At 40.0% G+C, this 23,409-nt stretch overlaps 1 protein-coding gene across 1 annotated transcript in view; it reads left to right on the top strand.

Moving 5' to 3' along the window:
• Positions 1-23,409, top strand: part of LRRC1 (leucine rich repeat containing 1) — a 133,366-nt gene that overhangs the window by 81,206 nt on the left and 28,751 nt on the right. The window contains exons 3-7 of the mRNA XM_019457435.2: positions 866-944; positions 5,218-5,307; positions 22,063-22,119; positions 22,399-22,462; positions 23,084-23,158. Coding sequence (XP_019312980.1) covers positions 866-944; positions 5,218-5,307; positions 22,063-22,119; positions 22,399-22,462; positions 23,084-23,158 — 365 coding nt within the window. The remainder of the gene's footprint in view (positions 1-865; positions 945-5,217; positions 5,308-22,062; positions 22,120-22,398; positions 22,463-23,083; positions 23,159-23,409) is intronic.

Here is a 23,409-nt window from a genome sequence, read left to right as displayed (position 1 = left end):
CATGTAAGAAAAAAAAAGCTGAATGGGAATTACGACAGAATACCATCAATGACTTTTGATAGGGTGATGGGACTTGGTGGTGGTGGTGTTTGTTTGTTTGTTTGTTTGTTTTTTCCAGTTTCATTGAGAAATAATTGACAATCATCACTGTATAAGTTGAAGGTGTGCAGCATGATGTTTTGATTTACCTATATCGTGAAATAATTACCACATTAGATTCAGCTAATATCCATCATCTCATATAGTTACAGTAAAAAGAAAAGAAAGGAAAAAAAATCTTCTACTTGTGATGAAAACTCATAGGATTTACTCCTTTACCAATTTTTAAATACATTACAGAGTAGTGTTAGCTGTAGTCACCATGTTGTACTTACATCCCTACTACTAATCTTTCTTATAAGTGGAAGTCTGTACCTTTGACCACCTTCATCCAATTTTTCTCCTTCCCTCACCCATTGCCTCTTGTAACCACAAGCCTGACCTCTTTTTCTGTGTGTTGTTTTTAGTTTCGTTTTTAAGATTCCACATATAAGTGAGTTCATACATTGTTGTTGTTTTTTTTTTTTCTGACTTATTTAACTTAGCATAATGCCTTCAAGGTCCATCCATGTGTGTTGTTTTTAATATTTTTTTCTTTAATGTGCTTCTACTCAGAATATGTATCTTCCATTAGGAAAGCAAGTTTTTTTTTTTTTTAAAGGAAAGCAAGTTTAAATAATTGTAGAAAAATACTTTAGAAATCCATGCCACATTTGAATAGAGATAGTACTTACTAGATATTCTCTTGTCACTGTGGTCCATCTTGAGGATGGTGAAAACTGTTAACAATGGTGGTAAATGATAGATGTTTTCTTTGCTCCTACAGATATTCCTGAAATTCCAGAAAGCATCTCATTCTGTAAAGCACTACAGATAGCTGACTTCAGCGGAAATCCACTGACGAGGTAACCTTTCTGCCTGCTTTTCTGTATATAGTACTAAGGATATCCTTTTTGGGAACCAAGCCATGAATACAACCTGGTTACTCATTGTGTAGGTACCTAGATGGATGGCTGTCTTTATCAAGGATGATTGACCTTCATAGAGATTTATTTATAAATAGCACTGTGCAATGAAGGGCACACTGTGCTATTGATGGAACATTGAAAGGATATTGGTAGGGGGTCAGGGGAGGCACAGTGGAGTGGACAAAACAGGAGTGAGAAGTGCATTTCTCAAGCAGTATGAAGCATTGGAGTAGTTCATAAATCCTCTATTGCTTATGTTGTCTTGTAGGAGGAGACTGAGTTCTGAATTCCCAGAGAGCTTCCCCTATAGTTATCCACGGAGAAGTCCTAATAAGGGATATTTTTTCCACCCCAGTAACGAAACATATTACTATCTTAGCTTTCCTCTAATTCTCCCTTTAAAACAAACAAACAACTCTGCCAACACCATTATTTCCTTACTTTAGTGATAGCTGTGAGGATTTCTTTGGGTTTATTCCTCTAAATAAAGCCACCTTATCACTGTTTTACTACCGATGCCAGCCTTGCCCGTTCTGGTATGACGCAGCACATTGCCTGGGCACAGCTGAGCCACCCTCCTCGTGGCTCCTGGCTCAGTCATGAGGCCACTGATAACTGGCTTCCAGGTTCCTGTGTTGCCGGGTTAGCTGAATTGTTGCCTACCTGGCAATTCAGAGATGATCCTCAGGAAAAGTTCCAGATGTGTCTCTAGGCCAGGTAGGTTCATATCTAAGATTTCTAAACTCTGTTAGCAACCTCAGGAAAGAGGTACTTTTCCCTCTTCCCTTCTGTTTTTTTTTTCGTTTGTTTGTTTTGTTTTTTTGTTTTTTTTTTAAGCATATAGGAAAATTGAGATGAGATTAAAATTTGGGATACATATTGCCCATATGAAAATTACTTGGGTCTTCTTGGGTATGGAGTGCTGGAGAATGCCCATTTAGTGTTGCTTTTGCTATTTCTGCTATTTTTAAGAAGTAAATGTTTTATTTTTAAAATTTTTTTAGTGTTTATTTTTGAGAGAGCACATGCGTGCGAGCGCTTCAAGCCAGCAAGTGGGGGAGGGGCAGAGAGAGAGGGAGGCACAGAATTCCAAGCAGGCTCCAGGCTCTGAGCTGTCAGCACAGAGCCGGACACGGGTCTCGAACCCACAAACCATGAGATCATGACCTGAGCCAAAATTGGATGCTTAACCGACTCTAGGCACCCTGGAGTCAATGTGTTTTACAAAATACTTTTGGGATGCCTGGGTGACTCAGTCGGTTAAGCGTCCGACTTTAGCGCAGGTCATGATCTCATGGTTTGTGAGTTTGAGCCCCGCATCGGGCTCTGTGTGACAGCCTAGAGCCTGGAGCCTGCTTCGGATTCTGTGTCTACCCCTCTCTCTTCTCCTCCCCTGTTTATGCTCTGTTGCTCTCTCAAAAATAAACATTAAAAAAAATTTCTTTTTTATTTTTGTCTTTTGAATTTCAGTGACTATATTACTAATAACATCTATTTTTATGAAAAATAGTAAACGTAGTAAGCTCTAACTCATCTCTGTCCTCAAGTCTTGTCTTCTTTCTTAACCATTGTCCACACAATTGTCCCTCTTCTTCAAACCTTTCTGGAGCTCCCTGTTTCTATACGATAAAGTGGTGTCTCCTCCAGGTGCTATGCAGCCTTCCCTGCCCTGTATCTGACCTTGGCCTATCTTTCCATGTTCATTGCTTTCGGTTGCCCGTGTCAGACGTCATGCTCTACTGTTACAGAGTGCTCATAGGTTATTTATTTCACTCTCCTCTTTTTGTACTCCTGTAAGGTGTACACGGTGGGGGGGGGGGGGGTGGGCATTATACTTCTTTGGGAAGTCTTTTCTTACTCTGCACAGTCCCCTCCTCTGGCCTTCCATTATGCTCTGAGTTTTTCCTAACACTTTAAATTTATATATTTTATTTTATTAAAAAAAATTTTTTAACATTTATTTATTTTTGAGAGACAGAGGGAGACAGAGCACGAGTAGGGGAGGGGCAGAGAGAGAGGGAGACACAGAATCTGAAGCAGGCTCCAGGCTCTGAGCTGTCAGCACAGAGCCTGATGTAGGGCTCTAACCCACGAACTGTGAGATCGTGACCTGGGCTGAAACCAAGAGTCATTCTCTTAACTGACTGAGCCACCCAGGCACCCCCCCTTGAAATTTACTTTTGAGTTATCACCTTGACCAAGACTCCCCAATTCGACTGAGAAAGTTTACTTGTATTCTTCTATTATTGTTTTATCTCCAGCCCTACCTTAATTTCTGGAATGGAATAAGCACTTTCTAAATGGCTGTTGAACTGAACTAAGCTGTTTATCCTTAAGGCAGCTTGTAGGGTTAGGCAGCTGGGAAATACTATTGTGCTGCCTTGGAGGATTTTTTTTTTTTTTTTTTTTTTTTTTTTTGCCATTCAATTGCTTAATCCCCTTTTCTACCTCTTTAGTTTTCCTTTTCTAATGTCTGCTGACACATGGCTTTACCATTCTCTCAAAACTCTCCGACCAGAACACACCCACCCTGTAGGAGGCTTTACTCCGTTTTCCTCCTGGCCTCATATTTGGGAGGTTTCTTAAAGTAAAGTCTTTTTGATTTGGCAGGTGTACTCCTTTAAGAATTAGGACAACTTATCTGTGAGTTGAAAGGACCTTAAAAACGATTTGGGTTGACCCGCTTATGCTATGGCTGAAGAAACCGAGGCTGAAAGAGACTGAATGACCTTTTGAGATGACGCAGCCTCTGAGTGGCAGCTCCGGCTAGACTTCCTTTCTCCTAGCCTGCCGTCCACGCTTCCTCCCCACACAGTGGCTTGGCACTTAACGTGAACAGCTCATAAAAAAGGAAATCATCTATTTCAAAATACCTTTTCCTTATATTTAAGAGCACTTTAGCTACTTTTAAAATTGTAAAATGATACGTACTTTACGGTGCAAACTCATGCAGCAGGTAAGTTGCATCTTTTTAAATATGAATAAAAAATCTTACCCCTCTTACACTGTGGAAGAGGTTTCAACTTTGTAGAAAGTGTTTCAGTGATAATGGACTATAACTCTCATCTTGCAGGGCCTGGATTTGTTTTTGAAGTTTGGAATTACCTATATTATATGTGAAATAGTACCACGGAATTTATTATTTTTTAAATTTTATTAATTTTTATTTACTTATTTTTTTAAATTTATTTAGAGAAAGAGAGAGAGCAAAGGTGGGGGAGAGGGCCAGAAGGGGGTGGGGGAAGAGGGGGAGAGAGAGAGAGAGAGAGAATCTTAAATAGGTTCCATGCTCAGCTTGGGGCTCAGTCTTACCACCATTGCTTGGGTCATGACCTGAGCCAAAATCAAGGGTTGGACACTCAGCTGACTGAGCCACCCAGCCACCCAGGTGCCCCTAGAGTTTTCTTTTTAAAAAAGGAACCTAGAAAGAGGAATGAAATGAAAGATTCTAATGTAGAGACTATCACTAAAGCAAGAAGCCCCCCTCCTCATTCCTACCTGAAACAATGAATTCTATGTTCTATTGTCTGTATTAGCAGATTTATGTATAAGGACCTTTGGCATTTTAGAAGCAATGAGATCTTTTTAACCCTATTTTTTTTTTTTCCTCCCTAACTGGAGGAAACCATAGAAATACTGAAAGTAAACTTTCTTTGTAAGTTTTTAAATACTTTTATTTTGAAAACCTCACTCTTCAGTAGCATTTAAGGGAAGTATAAAGAATGTCCTTTTGTGTAGAACATAGTGAAGCATAATAATTATCTCAAGTGATTGGCATCTTAAGTCAAGTTAAAAGAAAATTATTAAGAAAGTAGCAGTTGCTGTCAATTGATCAGTTCTAAGTAATCCATAGCTTTGCTCTGGCTATTATAATCTACAGAAAAAAAGCCATTTTTAAGCTACTGTCCTGTGTTTTATTATAATCTTCTGGGCTAAATCAGTGTTAGAGCTTGCGTATCTTTCCTGGGTTAATTATTCCTGGATCACCCCATCAAGTATTTTTCATGCCTCTGTACTTCTCAGTAAACTGAGTCTGGGCTTCTTTCCTTATTGATGTCTTCTATATAGGAAGACCAGGCAAATATGCCACTTAAAATGTAATTTTAAGTTATTTCAGTGAGAATATGGGAGAAATCATTATATTTGTGTCTGGTGTACACTCTATATGCACTTTTCTTTTTCAGTTAACATTTTGTTGTTGCTGTTTCAGATTGCCAGAAAGCTTTCCTGAATTACAGAATTTGACATGTCTCTCTGTAAACGACATCTCCCTGCAGTCCCTGCCTGAAAATATCGGCAAGTAAGTGTTTATGTGAGGACAGGAGAGTGTTTTCATCATCCACCCCAGCCTCTTTCTCTTTTACAGCTCTTATCTTTCTATTCCGAAAGCCTTTTACCCAATCTTTAATCTCATCCTCAAGAAAGATCATAGCGAGACTCCGGGGTTTTTGCTTTCGGTTGACCCTAAATCCCAGTGGTCAAAAGGGGTAATGCTACTGCGAAAAACCTAAATTTATTTGGACATGTCCTTCAAACTGATGGATTCCAGAGTAGTTAACTTAAGCGAAGAAAGTAGCACTGGTCATGTACGTAGTTAATAAATCCTGTTGGCAGCTACCACTCTCAGTACTTTGATCAAACATTTACAGAGTATGTACCCTGAACAACGGCTGCGTCTGCCAGTGTCTGTGCACCTCAGACCTGAGAATAGCGAGTAGGAGTGGTGTCTTTGGAGAGCAGACGTGGAATGGGAAGAGGGACACGGGATGGGATGGGCACACTTCCATGGTGCCGGCTTACAGGCTGGGGAGGACAGCCATGGCCAGAAATAAAATCCTTTGAAGAAAATGTGTGCGGGCAATTAAATGTTCTCTTACACATTCTCACAGATGAATTAATTGAATTAGCAGATCTTTTCCATACCTCCAGGACATCCAGTGGGTTAAATCAGGCTGACAGCTCATGCTTTACCACTTAAAACAAAAGTGCAACGTGGCCGGCCGAAGCTAGTGGACCAGTGTTCCCTAGTGTCATAGAAGGTTTTCCTTGTGTTCACGTGTCCTACCTGAGTTCTAAGACAAAACAGAAACTTTGGTTTTGAGAACTGCAGTGTATCTGACAGATGTCTGTTCTGCAAAGGGTCTCTTTCCAGAAATCTGTGGGAGTGGACTGCTTTTCATAGACAACTTTACCCCCTCCTCTCCCTCCTATACAGGCGGAAGACAGCAGGCTGACCCCGGTTTGAGCCGGCAAGATCATGTTTTCTGAGATGCAAGCTGTTTAAACATGTTGCCAGTAGACTTGCTGATACAGATTTGTGTCCTTAATGTCTCAGGAGGGGAAGGGGACAGGAAGCCCCAGTATACTCTGAGTTGATGGTATCTGTTGCAGAGGAAACAATCATGTTTTACTGTGGGTTTCTTGACTTAGCACTTTTGCTGTATCAAGATTCACATATTTCTAATTAATATAATAGCCACTTATTTTTATTTATTTTTTTATATAATTTATTGTCAAATTGGTTTCCGTGCAACACCCAGTGATCATGCCAACAAGTGCCCTCCTCAATGCCCATCATCCACTTTCCCCTCTGCCCCCATCAACCCTCAGTTTATTCTCAGTTTTTGATAGTCTCTTATGGTTTGCCTCCCTCCCTCTCTGTAACTTTTTCTCCCCCTGCCACTCCCCCATGGTCTTCTGTTAAGTTTCTCAGGATCCATATATGAGTGAAAACATATGGTATCTGTCTTTCTCTGTATGACTTATTTCACTTAGCATAACACTATCCAGTTCCATCCACGTTGCTAGAAAAGGCCAGATTTCATTCTTTCTCATTGCCAAGTAGTATTCCATTGTGTATATAAACCACATCTTCTTCATCCATTCATCAGCTGATGGACATTTAGGCTCTTTCCATAATTTGGCTATTGATGCATAGGGGCACTTGTACACCAATGTTTATAGCAGCACTTCCAACAATAGCCAAATTATAACAGCCATTTAAATGCCTAAACTGACTCCTCCTCCTCCTCCCCTTCCTCCTCGGAAGTCTCTGGAATCTAATTCCCTTGATACTCACCTTCCCATTCTTTCTTAGCCTACCACTGCCCACATGTTCATCCCTTCTATCCCCCCATTTATGTCTTTTTTAAAAAGGTTGAATGCTTTGAGAGAAAATACATTCTTTTTTTTTTGAATAAGAGGGCCTTTCTCACTCCCCACTACATTGTATTAATAGAGAATGCTAGTTAATAGTCATTTTAGAATAAATTACATATTCTTTATTCCATCTTTTCTGTTAGTACGTGTACCTGTTTTTGCCAGTGTTCAGGATTTCTTGTGTACCTGCGTATCCTGTCAGTAATAAGGGTAGTGTTCTGTTTTGTTTTGATTGTAGTCTTAATCATCTTGTGTAACTGTTACAGCCTTATGTATACTGATTGCTTCCAAAACAAACTGTCACTCTGAACTTGAAGCCTGTGGTGAATCATCACCTAGGAAGTAAGAATATGGGGCAGATGAATGAATCAACTGATTCTTACTAGGTCAGTTTGTGAAAATAAATGGGAGATAGCGAGTTTCCTGTTCCTGGTTGTTAAAATATATACATATATATATACATATATATATGTATATATTTTATATATTAATTAATATATATATTTTACATATATATTTTAACCAAAGCAAGAGATTCCATGATTTCTATCTGTTGGATTTAAGATTTTGCATACTAAACTAACAGTGAGTTTTCACTTGGTAGAAAGAAGCAAAGAACAGACTCCGCGGAGAAGCTTGGGCACCCCTGGTGTCCTAGACCATGCCAGAAAGGCCCTTTAAGCAGTTGAGATGGCGAAATGTTGAGGAAATTGCATATATGCATAAGTGTACTACGTTTTAAGCAAATCCTTACTTGAAACTTACAAACTTTCCTCATGAAAACAATTCTTCAGTTTCCCAGAGGATTCCCAAATGGTTTCTGTAGGGCACTGAATCAAATATTTAGTAACCAAACAACTATTCAGAGGTAGTATGGTTTTATAAATAAGGCACACATATTTATTAAAAAAATTTTTTTTAATGTTTATTGATTTTTGAGAGAGACAGAGACAAAATGCGAGTGAGGGAGGGGCAGAGGGGGAGACGCAGAATCCGAAGCAGGCTCCAGGCTCTGAGCTGTCATCACAGAGCCCAACGCGGGGCTTGAACTCACGAGCTGTGAGATCATGACCTGAGCCGAAGTCGGACGCTCAACCGACTGAGCCACCCAGGCGCCCCTGTAAGACATACATATTTCATATTAAAAAAAAAAAAATTTGAACACGAAATGGCTGCCATCTGAATGATCATACTTGCTGTTATCTTTGTAGATTCTGAAGTGGGAATTGTTGCATAGATTAACTCTGCTTATTTCTCATTGGTCAGATGAGTCAGCCACCTCAGTATCTGCCTTTTGAGCAACAGTGAGAATGGGACCTCGGTTTCTCTTTTTGGCACCTAGCACAGTACTTGGCATGAACTGGGAAAGCTGTGGATTTGTCCAGGTTATGGGCCCCTCAGGGAGGGCAGGAGCGTCCCGCCTGGAGGAGACAGCCAAGCCTTTATCTAGGGCAAGCTGACTGCAGTCGCCTTGAAGCTGGGGCCACCTGTGAGCATCTGCCCACTAGTGCATTTCGTTTGCCAGTGGTTGGTTAATGTGAAGAGCATTTGGGGGTTGATGGCAGAGTTGGAACTGGAGCATGGCCCCCCTGGTCCTGGTCCTGTGCTTTCTGCTACTTCATGCACCGCCACTGTAGCTCAGGTGGCTCTCATGGCCCTTTGGGAAACAGACACATTTTCTTAGTGCTCCTGGCCATATCTGATGGTGCCATTTATTAAGTAGGTAAGTCCAGCCAACATAATAAGTATTTTTATTCTAACAACCTAGTAGCTGTTTGAAAAAATAATATACGTAAATGGAAAGAATATTTTTATTTCATTTTAATTTTTTTATTAAAAAATATTTTTTTAATGTTTATTTTTGAGAGAGAGTGAGACAGAGCACAAGCCAGGGAGGGGCATAGAGAGAGGGAGACACAGAATCTGAAGCAGGCTCCAGGCTCTGAGCTGTCAGCACAGAGCCCACTGCGGGGCTCGAACCCACGGACTGTCAGATCATGACCTGAGCCAAAGTTGGACGTTTAATTGGCTGAGCCACACAAGCACCCATTTATTTCATTTTTAAACGTTGCCAAATATTTGCTGTAGGATGTGGGTACCTGCTGGACACCACTCAGCCTCTCAAAATGCCACCCCTTTTCCCTTTCCACATTGATTTTTCACCTGGTACTTACCATTTGTCCCTGGCAACCCAGCTTTGCAAAGACATGGTGTCCTTGAAAGGAATGTCGTGCTGTCCAGTGTGGAAATGGAACGACATGAGCTCGTGGTTCACGTGGTGTCTAACGCCTGTTGAGTGCTGCCATGTCTGTCTCAAGTGTAAAGTATTCTGCGGTGTTCCTGTGAGTCAGTTGCTGCTTCCCTAGGTACCTCAGTACACGATGGCCATAAATTGTTGCTTCCTGAAATCCCTGAGCGCACTGTTAGGAATCCTGTGGGGTGCAGATCATTTGCCATTGACGTGTGGGAAGAAGCCAGCGTCACACAGGTCGCAGGTCGTTGCACTTTCAGGGAACTGCCGGGCACTACAGTCCGTGTCCTACACTCACCACGTGGCTGCACAGCAGCCACCCTCAGTGTGGCTACTTGGATGAAGCAAGTCTCTCACATAGTAGAATCCCTATAATACTTTTTGGTGACATGAAGAATGATCATGAAGATCTTTTGAACCATAAAGAAGTATACTGGTTACCTCATGCAGAATCACACATCTTTCTTTTACTAAAGAGTAAGAATGTCCCAGATTTGGCCCTTTTCTGTGATGATGACAATAGCCAAAGTATGTAAAGAGCCCAAATGTCCATCGATGGATGAATGGATAAAGAAGATGTGGTGTATATATATGTATATATGTATATACCTGATGGAATATTACTCAGCTATCAAAAAGAATGAAATCTTGCCACTTGCAACTACATGGATGGAACTAGAGGGTATTATGCTAAGCGAAATTAGAGAAAGACAAATATAAGACTTCACTCATATGAGGACTTTAAGATACAAAACAGATGAACATAAGGGAAGGGAAGCAAAAATAATATAAAAACAGGGAGAGGGGCAAAACATAAGAGACTCTAAAACATGGAGAACAGAGGGTTACTGGAGGGGTTGTGGGAGGGGGGATGGTCTAAATGGGCAAAGGGCATTAAGGAATCTACTCCTGAAATCATTGGTGCACTATATTGCTAACTAACATGGATTTAAATTTAAAAAATTTAAAAAAATAAATAAAAATAATAAATAAATAAATAAGTAAATAAATAATTAAATAAAGGTAATTAACAATGAGTGAGAAATTAATTCCCCTAATACAGTTTCTTTAAACTCTTTTGTTAAAAATACAAAAACACAGCACTTTTTTAAAAAATTGTTTTTAATGTTTATTTTTGAGAGAGAGGGCATGAGCAGGGGAGGGGCAGGGAGAGAGAGAGGGAGACATAGAATCTGAAGCAGGCTCCACGTTCTGAGCTGTCAGCATAGAACCGAGTATGGGGGTTGAACTCATGAAACATGAGATCATGACCTGAGCCAACGTCAGGAACTTAACTGACTGAGTCACCCAGGTGCCCCAAAACACAGCACTTTCTGATTAGTCTTCATATACAAATGATTGATGTCACGGAAGATGATGGTGAGCAGAATTTCAACAGAGACCTTACTGCAAGCAGAAGTCATTTTTAAAAATTAGTGATGATTTAATAAATGCAGCTGAGAATATAGTTCCTCTTGAATCAGTGTAACTTTGTGAAGAATTTCTTTCACCTATTATAGTGATTAAACAAAGGATTAAAACAATTTAGAATCAATTGTTTTGTACCCAGCTATAAAACAAAAGATTTAATACATAATACTGTATTTTCAGTCCCGTTGCTAATTATTGAGAGCCCAAAAGATTTTTGTATTTTTAAATAAAATATTTTAAAATGCTTTATTTTTTTACTTAAAAATTACATTAAATTAAAAAGTACATCTATATATTTTAAAAATAAATGCGAAGAGGATTATAAAAGTATACTTTTATAAATGTGTGAGGACCACCAGTCTAGAAGAGAATGTTTGGGAGTCTGTGAAGCTCAAGACTAGTGGTTCTTAACCTCTCCTTTTTCAGGTTCCTAGGGGTTCCAGTGAAATCTCTGTTGGACACAGAGGAGAGTGAGAAACAGCACTCTGGTGGGTGGTCTTTGCTGATCCCTGTTTGTGCCTGCACAGCTCTGTTACTAGCTTTTTTATTTTTTGTATTGATGTTGCATATAATATTTACTTAAAAGTCTGCTGCAAATATTTTTCAAGTTTGGAGACCACTGTTTCAGAAGCTTGATAGTGTTTGTTTGTTGTAGCAGCATGCACTATAGAGTTTTTACTGTGGTGTAGACCCACCAAGCTCTGGTCAAACCAAGCAGAAAGCTTCAAAGCCTTTCATGAAAGTGAACTTTAGCAGCACCTGGTTGGCTCAGTTGGTTTAAGCGTCCAGCTCTTGATTTTGGCTCAGGTCATGATCTCATGGTTTGTGAGATCAAGCCCCACATTGGATTCTGTTCTGAGAGCGAGGAACCTGCTTGGGATTCTCTCTTTGCCTCTCTCTCTGCTCCTCTCCTGTTCACATGCTCTCTCGCTCTCTCATTCACTCAAAATAAATAAATTTTTAAAAAAGGATAGCTTAAAAAAAGTGAAGTTTAAAATGTGTTCCCTCTTTCCTCTCTTTGCCAACGGGCTGAGGTTTGTCCTCACTTAATGATTGAAATTCTATCTCTTTTGTCAAGCCTTCTCCAATGATGAGAAGAGTGAGATAGATCCTAAGTGCACAGCTTCCTTGACCCACTCTTTACTGGCTACACAATAAGCATGTTAGTCCTTTATCTGTACACGGTAGTCTAGTTGTTCAGTATTCAAGTGTTTGCATCTCGATCACTTTGTACCCTGAAAGTGGGGGGAGTCTCTGGTCGTTAAACTCTTTGTGTCTGTAGCAACCCTAGTGTTGCTCTGACATAAAGAATGAGTACATGTGACCAGGCGCACAGTGTTACCTCCTTCACTCTGCTAGCTTCCCTCTTGACATTGTAGGCAAGCCAGTTAGGTTCTTGAAGCTTTGTGCTAGGACCACATTGGCCTGTTCCTACACAATCACTTGTCTGGCTTAGTGATATACAGTTGATTAAAAAACAAAACAAAACAAAACACCTGTTTCCATTGCTCTGAAACCTTCGAATGAAGAATAATTATTATTCATTTATATTGTTAATTTCCCTGATAAAAGGTGCCATTAGGGAGAGATTTAAATATGTATTTTTTTTTAGGGAAAAAAATCTCATCAGAAGAACTGGTAAGCTTTTTCCTTTTAATATTAGTTCTGACATTTATCACATTTCCTTTTCTGCTTTTGTTGCCAAAAAAGCTCAGAGCTAATATTGATGATCAGTGAGAGCAGCTGTATTAATTTCCATGTGATGAAGGAAACTAAGGAATGGGGGGGGGGTGTTTCCAACATTTATGGGGGGGGGCACGTTAGGCACATATATGGTCTAAGTACAGCATGTGTAGTCATGGTTACCGTTAGCCATCCTGAGTCCTGTTGGTTTTGTCTGTGAAGTGGGGATAAGTAATCTGCCCAGGGTTGTGTTGCTGGTGGGTGGAACAGCTAGGATTCACACTTAGTTTCTTCCATGAAGAAGCTGCATTTTCTGTTTCATGAAATTATTTATGTGTTTGCACTTTATAAAGACTTATTTATATCCCTTTTAGAAAATGTTGGGGTAATATTAAGTAAATGACTTTACATATCACTGAGATTGCCAGTTCGCATGGAAGGGCAGCAGTCAAGGAGAGAAGCATTCAGTAGGCTCCTCGTAGAGTTCCCAGTCTAGGGTAGACTTTAACAATACTGTCTGGGAGCGCCTGGGTGACTCAGTCGGTTAAGCGTCTGACTGTGGCTCAGGTCATGGTCTTGTGGTTTGTAGGTTCAAGCCCGCATCCAGCTTTGTGCTGACAGCTCCCTGCCTGGAGCCTGCTTTGGATTCTGTGTCTCCCCCTCTCTCTGCCCCTCCCCCTTCTCATGCTCTGTCTCTCTGTCTCAAAATTAAGCATTAAAAAAAAAATACTGTCTGAATAAGGTTGACTTTTCAGATATGCCCTTGAAAACAGTTTTTAGTGAACAGTGGCTTTTTGCTTTACTCTAACTAAAAACACTTTGAGGATTGTACTGGTAAAGCCAGGAAAGATACTTTTGCTCTAAGTTTTCACATATTGGTACGAAGTGTAAATGAATTTGTCTTTCAAAAAGCATATAGTGACATTTAAAAAAATTTTTTAGTGTTTATTTTTGAGAGAGTGAGACGGAGAGTGAGCAGGGGAGGGGCAGAGAGAGAGGGAGACACAGAATCTGAAGCAGGCTCCAGGCTCTGAGCTGTCAGCACAGAGCCCGACGCAGGGCTAGAACTCACAAACCATGAGATCATGACCTGAGCCAAAGTCAGATGCCTAACCAGCTGAGCCACCCAGGCACCCCTAGTGAAATATTTTTCTTGAGATCAGTTGTATCAATTTCTACTCAAGAAAATCCCACACTGTATTTTTTACTTTTCAAAAATGGGTTAGTTTACAGATGAATGTGATCTTGTATATAAAGAATCCTAAGAAATCCACAAAAAGCTATTAGAGCTAATAAATGAATTCAACAAAATTACAAGATAGAAGATTAATATGTAAAAATCAGTTTTATTTCCATATAGTAGCATTGAACAAACCAGAAAAGAAATGAAGAAAATAATTTCCTTTATAAAGCACCAAAAATAATGAAATACTTAGGAATAAATTTAACAGAAGAAATGTAAGACCCATATACTGCAAACTACAAAACATTGTTAAAAGAAGTTAAAAATGACCTAAATAAATGGAAAGACATCCTGTGTTTATGGATTAGAAAACTTAATATAACTATGATAGCAATACTCCCCAGATTAATCTGTTGATTCAACTCAGTCTCCATCAAAATTCTAGCTGTTTTTTTTTTCTGCAGGAATTGACAAATTGATCCTAAAATTCGAATGGAGATATAAGAAACCCAGAATAGCCAAAACAGTCTTAAAGAAGACATGCAAAGTTGGAGGATCCACACTGCCACATTTCAAAACTTAATTACAAAGCTTCAATAATCAAGACGTGTGGCACTGGCATAAAGATAGACATACAGTTTACTGGAACAGAATTGGGAATTCAGGATAAACCCTTGCATTGATGGTTAATTGATTTTGATAGAGTCAAAACAGTTCAGTGAGGAAGAATAATCTTTTCAATAGATGCTGTTGGGACAACTGAATATCCATCCATATGTGAAAGCATGAAGTCACACCCCTACCTCACACCACATACAAAAACTATAAATGCAGCAGGGACCTAAATCTAAGAACTAAAACTTTCATAAGAAAGCCTAGAGATAAATCTTTGTGACATTGGATTAGGCAGTTGTTTATTAGCCTACACAGCAAAAGAAAAAATGGATACATTTGGACTTAATCAAAATTAAAGACTTATGTGCATCAAAGTACACACTATCAAAAAAAATAAAAAGACAATGTACAGTGGAGAGAATATATTTGTAAATCATATATCTGATAAGAGTCTCGTATCCAGAATAAAGAACTCTTACAACTCAACAGTAGAAGACAACCCAATAAGAAATAAAAATGGGCAAAGGATTTGAATAGGTTTATCCACAGAAGATATACAAATGGCCAATAAGCACATGAAAAGATGCTCAACATCATTAGTCATCAAATAAATACAAATCAAAACCACAGTGAGATATCACTTCAGACCCACTAACTCTAATTAAAAAAAAAAACAACAACAGATGAACATAAGGGAAGGGAAACAAAATATAAAAACACAGAGAGAGACAAAACATAAGTGACTCTTAAATAAAGAGAACAAACTGAGGGTTGCTGGAGTGGTTTTGGGTGGGGGGTGAGGTAAAAGGGCAAGGGGCATTAAGGAGTCCCTTACTGGGATGAGCACTGGGTGTTATTTGTAAGGGATGAATCACCAGATTCTATTCCTGAAATCATTATTGTACTATATGCTAACTCACTTGGATATAAATTTTTTAAAAAGCAAAAACAATAACAAATGTTGGTGAAGATGTGTAGACACTGAAAACCGTCATACACTGTTGTGGGAATGTAAAATGAAGAAGCCCCTCTTTTGAGGGAGCACGTCCTTCCTCAAAACGTTGAACATAGTTGCCATATGACCCAGGAGTTCCAGTCCTAGTTATATGTATCGAAGAGAATTTAAAACCTGCCTACACAAAAACCTCTGCATGAATTTTTGTAGCTGCATTATTCATAATAGCCAAGAGGTGGAAACAACTGAAATTTCCATCAGTGACAAACTGATAAAATATGGTATATTCATATAATGAAATACTTAGCCAAAAAAGTAATGGGGATACCGATACATGCTACAACGGGATGAATCTTAAAAACATGTTAAGTAAAAGAAACCAGAGAGGAAAGGCCACATATTGTATGATTCCTTTCATATGAAATGTCCAGTATGGGCAAATGCCTAGAGACAGAAATTGGATTAGTGGTTGCCAGTACCTGCCGGGGGCTGGGGGGAGTGGTTAGGGGTGAGGGTCAGGATAAGGAATAACTTCTGATGGGTATGGAATTTCCTTTTGGGGGATGACAGTTTTCTAGAATTAGGTAGTGATGATGGATCTTAGGCCAACTTGAAGCCTGGTCTTGCTGAAGGATGAGACTGTACCTGGGAGCCTGACGTAGTTTGTTCTGGCAGAAAATAACTCTGTAGTGTAGCCTATGAGTAACATGCTGAGGTCATTTTGCCTCCGTTACTCACACCTGGTGACCAGGTGGGTACACACAGCCACAGCCTCTATGACCTGCAGGTAACAAGGAGTGGGGGGCAAGGCTGAGATGATACAAAACCCCAGTGCAAATCATGGAGAATTTTGAGAGTCTGGGAAGACTCTGGCGGCCTTTGTCTTTACTTTGTGTATCTGTCTCCATGAGATTCCTTATCCTGGGCCATTAAAGAAACATACTGTCAAAAAACAAGAAAACAAAAGAAGTTTAAATGAATCCAAACATCTCTGTTTAAATTTCCTCCTCAAAAAAATAGCATTCTTAAAGGGGAAGGACTATATATATAATCGACTGGCACAGTGCCTGAAACACAGCTGCCAGTCCCAAAATGGTCATCAGTAAACATTTAATTATGACAGTTTGCTAGCAGAAGTAGAGCAAGTAGATGGGCCCTGGTAGATTGAAGTAGAGCGTGTGGGTCTGAGTTTGTCTGCTACCCTTGGGAGTGGTGACCTTAATTTGGGCTTGAACTAAGTGGACCACGTGGCCCCTTGCTAATCGGGCCTAGTGCCAGGCTGCTTCTCCATATCGTGTTAGTGCGTGCTGCCTGTAAGGAACACATCTTCATTATGAAAACTATTACCATATTCACTGCTCTCTTTTGAGGCCTAGGAATTCCTATAAAATGTTTATTTCAAAAACAAAAAGGTTTTTAGAAAAGTTTCTAGAGCAAAGCCACCATAAGGAAATTTGTTACCAGAGATTTCTTAAGTCCTAATTTGGTACTAAGAAAGCAGAAATTTTACAGATGTGTAAGCAACTTTCCCTGTCCTGAATAATGTTGATTTTTCTCCAGTCAAATGTTATTGCCATCAATGTTGGTAGATTTTGTATTTTAATGGTTTCATAGTGTACTGCCATTTGTTTGGGCTACTTGAATTTATTTTATTCTTTACTTTCTAAATGATTGTGACCACCAAAAATGAAAAAAAAAAAAAAGTCTTAGTGGATTAAAAGGGGATTTTTAAAGTATAGTGGAGAACAGATGTAAATTCTTTAAAGTAACCACTCATCCAGTCCCTGAAATAGAATCCTAAAAATACAGTTGGCCTACATTCTGACTTATAAAAGAGTGTAACTTTTGTGCCTGTTATCATGAACTTTGTAAAACATTAAGCACTAGTGTGTTGAGAAGAAATGCTTTAAGCATACTCTTTTTCTGTAAGAGCTTGTTAAGTTGGTTTTTGTTATTTTGTTTTACCCCATTTGGGGATAGAAATGGTGGGAGTTATAGGGAGAATAGAACTCATATTTTTGTAGGAGGAGGATGAGGTCATTCTAACAGTATTACACAAAAATTTAATTTGCCAGATACTAAAATTGAAGGGTGAAGTATCTGTGAATGAGGGAATGGTTTAAAAAGTTAAGGTGTATATAGAAGTGAGGTACCATGCAATTATTTAAAAGAAAAAAGTACTGATGTGTACAAATAATAAGTGAGACAAAAATCTGTGTGAGGAAAGCACAGTGCTAGACGTGTGTGGGATAACTTGTATGTGCAAAGGGGGAGGGTATCTCCTTGTCTTGGCATGAAAAGAAAACTCTGGATGAATACATAGGTAACTAACAAAAAGGGGTGATTTCCAGCGAGAAGGGTCTCAGTGGTGGGAAACTAGATAGATGAGGGAGGAATATGGGAGGAAAATTTACTGTTGAATACTTTGGTTTACGTTATGTATTTCATCGTATTAGCTGTTCACAAAGCCGACTCAAGAGTGAAGGACAGCAGGAGATAGCAATAAAAATTCAGATTCCCTGGTAAATCCTGGCTTTGCCCCTTCTCATTTGTGTGAGACCGTGTTCAGGTTCCCTCTCCATGCCTTAGTTTTCTCATCCACAAAGCTGAATCTTGTAAAGCACTTACAACAGTATCTGTCTTACAGTAAGCTGCAGATGCCATTATTAGTAGTTGAAGTGTTAAAGACCAGTAATTCTCATATTGCCTCTCAAGTGTCTTATTTTCTCACATTTGTAAATGTATCAGAAACACCCGATGCTTTCTTTTTCCTCTGTGATAATCATGTTTTAACTGAAATGGCTGATAAATGCATATGGAGTTTGAGCCTCCTTATTTCTCTTGGCCTGGTGATTAAGAGCCTGGTCTCAGAAATGGACAGAACTGAGTTCAAATCCCCTAGCCCAGCGCTTGGCAAAGCATGTTGGTTGTTTTTTGTTTGGTTTGGTTTTGGTTTTTTTAGGTGCTGTAAGAGATGTAGAGATGTTTGTGCTGCATTGAATAGGTTGCCTTGATGGGAAAGGCAGTATCCTGAAGTCTGGATGGAAGATCCTGTATTCTGAAAGACTAAGAAGGGAGGTCATTCATTCATTTACTCAGTTTTGTATTAATTTCTCTCGTCTAAATCTGCGTTCAGGCAGGTCTCGTTTTATGTCAGCTCTTCCTAGAAGAGTTTGGAGAACTGCCTTTTGGAGCGGGCTGGTAGGATTCTGCACTGGCTCCGGGACTAGCCAACTTTGATCTTTGTAAGAGTTGGCTGATGCCAGCAGCTCACCATCCGTGGGACCTGCCCTCAAGGAGTCCTCTGCAATGGGGATGATTAATAGCATCCTGTGCACAGGCACCTGGGTGGCTCAGTCAGTTAAGTGTCTGACTTGGGCTCAGGTCATGATCTTACGGTTCGTGGGTTTGAGCCCCACGTTGGGCTCTGTGCTGACAGCTCGGAGCCTGGAGCCTGCTTCGGAATCTGTCTCTGTCTCTCCCTGCCCCTACCCACCCCCCCAAATATAAATAAACATTAGAAAATGTTTTTTAAATTAAAAAAAAAAATAGCATTCTGGAGCAGTCTCTCAGAAGAACCTGACTCAGGGCATGCCCACTCGTAAGGTACCTAACTATGCATAGGGGTAGGGACTATCTCAGGGAAATGAGGGACAAAAGTGGCTCACTGGACTTGAAGGGAAAATACATTATGCCCTAATTGCCATAGTAGATGTGAATATGTTTATTTTAAGGGAACTTGGGATAGAGTGGTAAAGCACTTGAGTCGAGCAATCCAGCTACTACTTAGGGAGGGAACAGGCCAGGACTGGAGCCTGGGCCTCACACTTTTACCTCCCCGACTCTGTGTGCTCTTTCCAGACTCGCCCTTTCATTGCTGGGTCCCTAGAGCTTGATTGTAATGTCCGAGTTCCTTCGTTTTAAATAGTTTAAAGTTATGGGGAAGTATTCCCTTAGAAAGGCTCTTCCTTTATTTACTTCATTTTAAATGAATTTTTGAATTTTGAAAGGTTACAGAAATATGGTGTTTTTTGCTGCTGTTAAGACCCATGCGTTCCCATTTTCCCTACTATCCAAAAACAGTGGAAACTGAGAAGTTCTGGAGTTAGAACCTTTTCAGTTAACAGGATGTTTTACTTGGGTGCTAGCATGGTAGCAGTGGGAACATTAACATGACATTATCAAGAATTGTATGTCCAAAAGTCTGCTGGCATTTTCGCAGTGTTTTTGTTCAAGCATTATGTGCTCTTAGTGACTGTGGCCTATGCCTTTGACCCTCAAGACAAAATATAAAGATAACTTAAAAATGTGTGTCCTATTTTTAAAATGACATAAACCAACAAAAATCCTTGTGTCCTTGGTATGGCTAAGAAGGTAAGACTTGCCTCTTTGCCCCATATTGATAGGTGCTTTTAAAACTTAAATTATAAAGAAGGGAATGGAGGGTCCCCGAGTTGCCTCAAGGCAGTGGAGGGTGAGGGTGGGAGTTTTGGCTTCCCACCACACTTGAATTATGCCTTTGCCACTTTCTAATGGAACTCATACAAAGCGTCACTTTCCTGATTGTTGTCACGGATGTGTCGTCACCAAGCTGGGTTGTTTCTAATGAAGAGGTGGTGTGTGTGAGGAGCCCAGGAGCCCCTGTGGGTGCGTGCCTCCTGCCAGAGGAGCAGGAGGGGTGGTCGGGTCAGGCAGGAGGCCTCAGGCCCAAGCCACAGACCTTGGAACAACACTTCAAGGCCTGCATAAAACTGCCTTTAGGGGTGCCTGGGTGGCTCAGTTAGTTAAGCATCCAACATTGGCTTAGGTCATGATCTCACAGTTAGTGAGTTTGAGCCACATGTCTGGCTCTGTGCTGACAGCTCAGACCCTGAAGCCTGCTTTGGATTCTGTGTCTCCTTCTCTCTCTGCCCCTCCCCTGCTTGTTCTCTCTCTCTCTCCCTCTCAAAACTAAATTAAAAAAAATGAAAAATGGTACATTAAAAAAAACCCAAAACCCTGCTTTTAAAGATGCATTCGAAGATGCCTGCTGGTGACATTCGTAAAGCAAAGGACTTTTTCCTCCTTTGTTAGTGTATGTCTTTAGTGCATCGAAATTGGCATGAAAGTAATGAATGTGGAGTAGATAAAATGTCAATTCATCAGTGATTGTTAAAATATAAATGTGAAAATAGCCAAATGACTCCCACCTCCCTGATAAAACTGGCCACGGATTACATGGAAACTAAAGCAAAGCCCTGTTTTCTTTTTTTTTTTTGTTTGTTTGTTTTTTTTTGCTTTTACTGAGACTTTAAAAATGTACTTATCATCCTCATCCACAGGTTGCTTTTGGAAATAGATCCTGGCTGGTTCCTTCTCCCCCCCCACCCCCACCCTTCCCGTTCTCGTTCCTTCTGTGTGAACACTCGGCCCATGGAAAGTAAAACTACATTGCTTAATCTTCCCATCAGCCTACATTTCTTTTAACAATGTTGGTATTAAATTATAATTATTAGTAGGGATTTTGATTAAAAAATATATTGTGAAGAGTTTTGTTTGCTTCCATTCTGAAAAATATTCCATTTTCTAAAATTGAAGGAGATACAGAATGTGTGCATTTCATCACAGAGTTAAGATACATTTTCAGGCAAACAGTCTTTAAATATGTACATACACTCTGCCAATCAAATTTACATTTTCTGATGTTATGAAACCAGCTTTGTTAGTACCCGTGACTCTGGCTTTTAACGTTGGAAGGAGAGTGGAGGATTAAGGCAGATTAGAGTGTCGGCATAACGTTTGACTCCTTGTGTTCTGTGCGCTCACGCATAAAAGTCCTCCAAATCTGGACAGTGACTGTGGTGATGTGAGCAACAGCTTGAATTTTTGCTTGGTGTGGTGCCTGGTGGGGTAATAGACGAATCGTCCACCTTCCGAATCACTGAATCGGTAACGTGTGCCAGCGCTTATGTCCCCTGGGTGTGTGAGGTTCCTGGTGCTGCGGAATTGCCACTGCCTGGGAAGGTTCGACCCAGATAATCAGTGTTAGAGGAAAACATCTGTCTCCGTTCACCATGTGCCTAATAGGCGTGGATTACACCCGAGAGGCTGGAGAGAGTGCAGAAGAGAGCGCCACTTTCTGGGGTTTAGTAAGAATAAAAGCAACTCTATTACAGCTCCCATTTACTGAATCAGCCTTGTGTTCCAGGCACCATGTGAGGTGCGCTATTACCCTATCCCTGATGCATTTAAATGGCCATCATTTCCATAGTGTTGCTTACTGGTGCTCTGTGAACTTGTGATCTTAAGTAGAGCACGTGGGCCCTCTGGACCGAGAGGCCCACTGCTTTCAAACAGGGATGGTCATTTACTAATGTTTGGAGGAAGAGCACTGACCTTTGTGAGATTAAAGGCACTACTGTTTTTATGGTAACGGCACATTTTTGACATTCTGGAGTCTGGAAGCACATATTCGACTTCTATCTTGGTTCTGGGTGTGACGGTCTTTAATGACTAGTGAGTTTTTTTTTTCACATATCAAATGTACAAGTATTTAAACAAGGGTGCCTTACATTGATGATGCTACTCTTTTTATTTTAATATTAAAATCTGGGAGTAGAGAATATGCTTTTTAATGGGATTTACAAGTACTGGTTATAGATATTTTTCCTCCTGGGAAGACGTGACATAGAAGGTTTTATTAAGCATTGCTACTTGTGGAGTGTATGTATGGGGAAGAAGAATGGGAAGAAGAATCTTAGGAATTTTCCTTATATGTTTTTCTTCTGTTCATTTCTAGTCTTTATAACCTGGCTTCCCTGGAACTGAGAGAGAATCTTCTCACATATCTTCCTGAGTGAGTCTTATGGGGAAGATAAGAGGGGATTTTGTACTAAATGAATTTCTTCATGTATCAAAAAAAAAGTATTACAATACTTTGTCACAAGGAGATTCTGTGTCTTTTGGAAAGTTTGGGAGATGCCTGCCTTCCCTTACTAGTTTTTCCTTGGTAATATTTACTGCCATGCAATCCAAATGAGTCTTATTTTTGGAAACTAGTCCAAGTGAGGGATACTGTATTGCTCAGCATTTCTAAATACTCTCTAAGAGTTCCTTTATTTCTTTTTTTAAATAGCTCTCTTACCCAGCTGCGGAGACTAGAAGAACTTGATTTAGGAAACAATGAAATATATAATTTGGTAAGTCTGTATTAATGAGAGATTTAGATTTAATTTTGTCCTCAGATATGATCAAAATATACTTCAGGGGAGATCTGTAGGGATATATTTCCACAGACACAGCTTGGCAATACTAGAGAATGTGTTCCAGTTCACACACAGGTTGAGAATTATGTGGGGGTGGGGAGGGTCAGTATTAGATATGATGCGTGTCAGTGGAAACTACCGGCATTCTTTTTTTTTTTTAAGTTTATTTATTTATTTTGAGAGAGAGAGAGAGAGCATGTGAGCGAGCACAAGTGGGGGAGGGGCAGAGAGAGAGGGAGTAAGAGAGAATCCCAAGCAAGCCCTGTGCCGTCAGAACAGAGCCCGACACGGGGCTCCATCCCATGTACCATAAGATCGTGACCTGAGCTGAAATCAGGAGTTGGACACTTAACCCACTGAGCCATCCAGGTGCCTCCCACCAGCATTCTTGGAGAGTTTTGGGAGTGTTTGAAGGATGGGGGACTTGTATTGGAGAAGTACCAACTAACCTCCTCTATGGTACCCATTTATTGACTGTTGAAGTAGGATTCTTTCTGAGTGGAAGAGTAATAAACATTGCATCTTTGTTACCATAACATTATTTTTTTGTTTCAGCCAGAATCAATTGGAGCTCTCTTACATCTAAAGGATCTCTGGTTGGATGGAAATCAACTGTCAGAATTACCTCAGGTAAGTGGTGGTTTTACATTGTTTCCTCCAAATAATAAACAACCACAACCACCACTCATGCATTCCCTGCTTCTGCATGAGATTTTCTAGAAGAGGGATCTTGAAAACCAGAAACAATGGTTGAAAAAGCACATTTGGAAAAATATATTGAGCACTCACGCTACACTGCCATAGAAAAATTGAAAGCCTCAACCCATGATTTCTAAAGATAGCAAATGTATCCTTTAGTTTGTGAAGTCTGTATTTTATTT

This window comes from Panthera pardus, unplaced genomic scaffold, assembly GCF_024362965.1.
Source record: "Panthera pardus isolate Hobbes unplaced genomic scaffold, ASM2436296v1 HiC_scaffold_17, whole genome shotgun sequence".
NCBI classification, from domain to species: domain Eukaryota; kingdom Metazoa; phylum Chordata; class Mammalia; order Carnivora; family Felidae; genus Panthera; species Panthera pardus.
The sequence above is the reverse complement of the archived record's forward strand: the minus strand, read 5'-3'. Positions and strand labels throughout refer to the sequence as shown.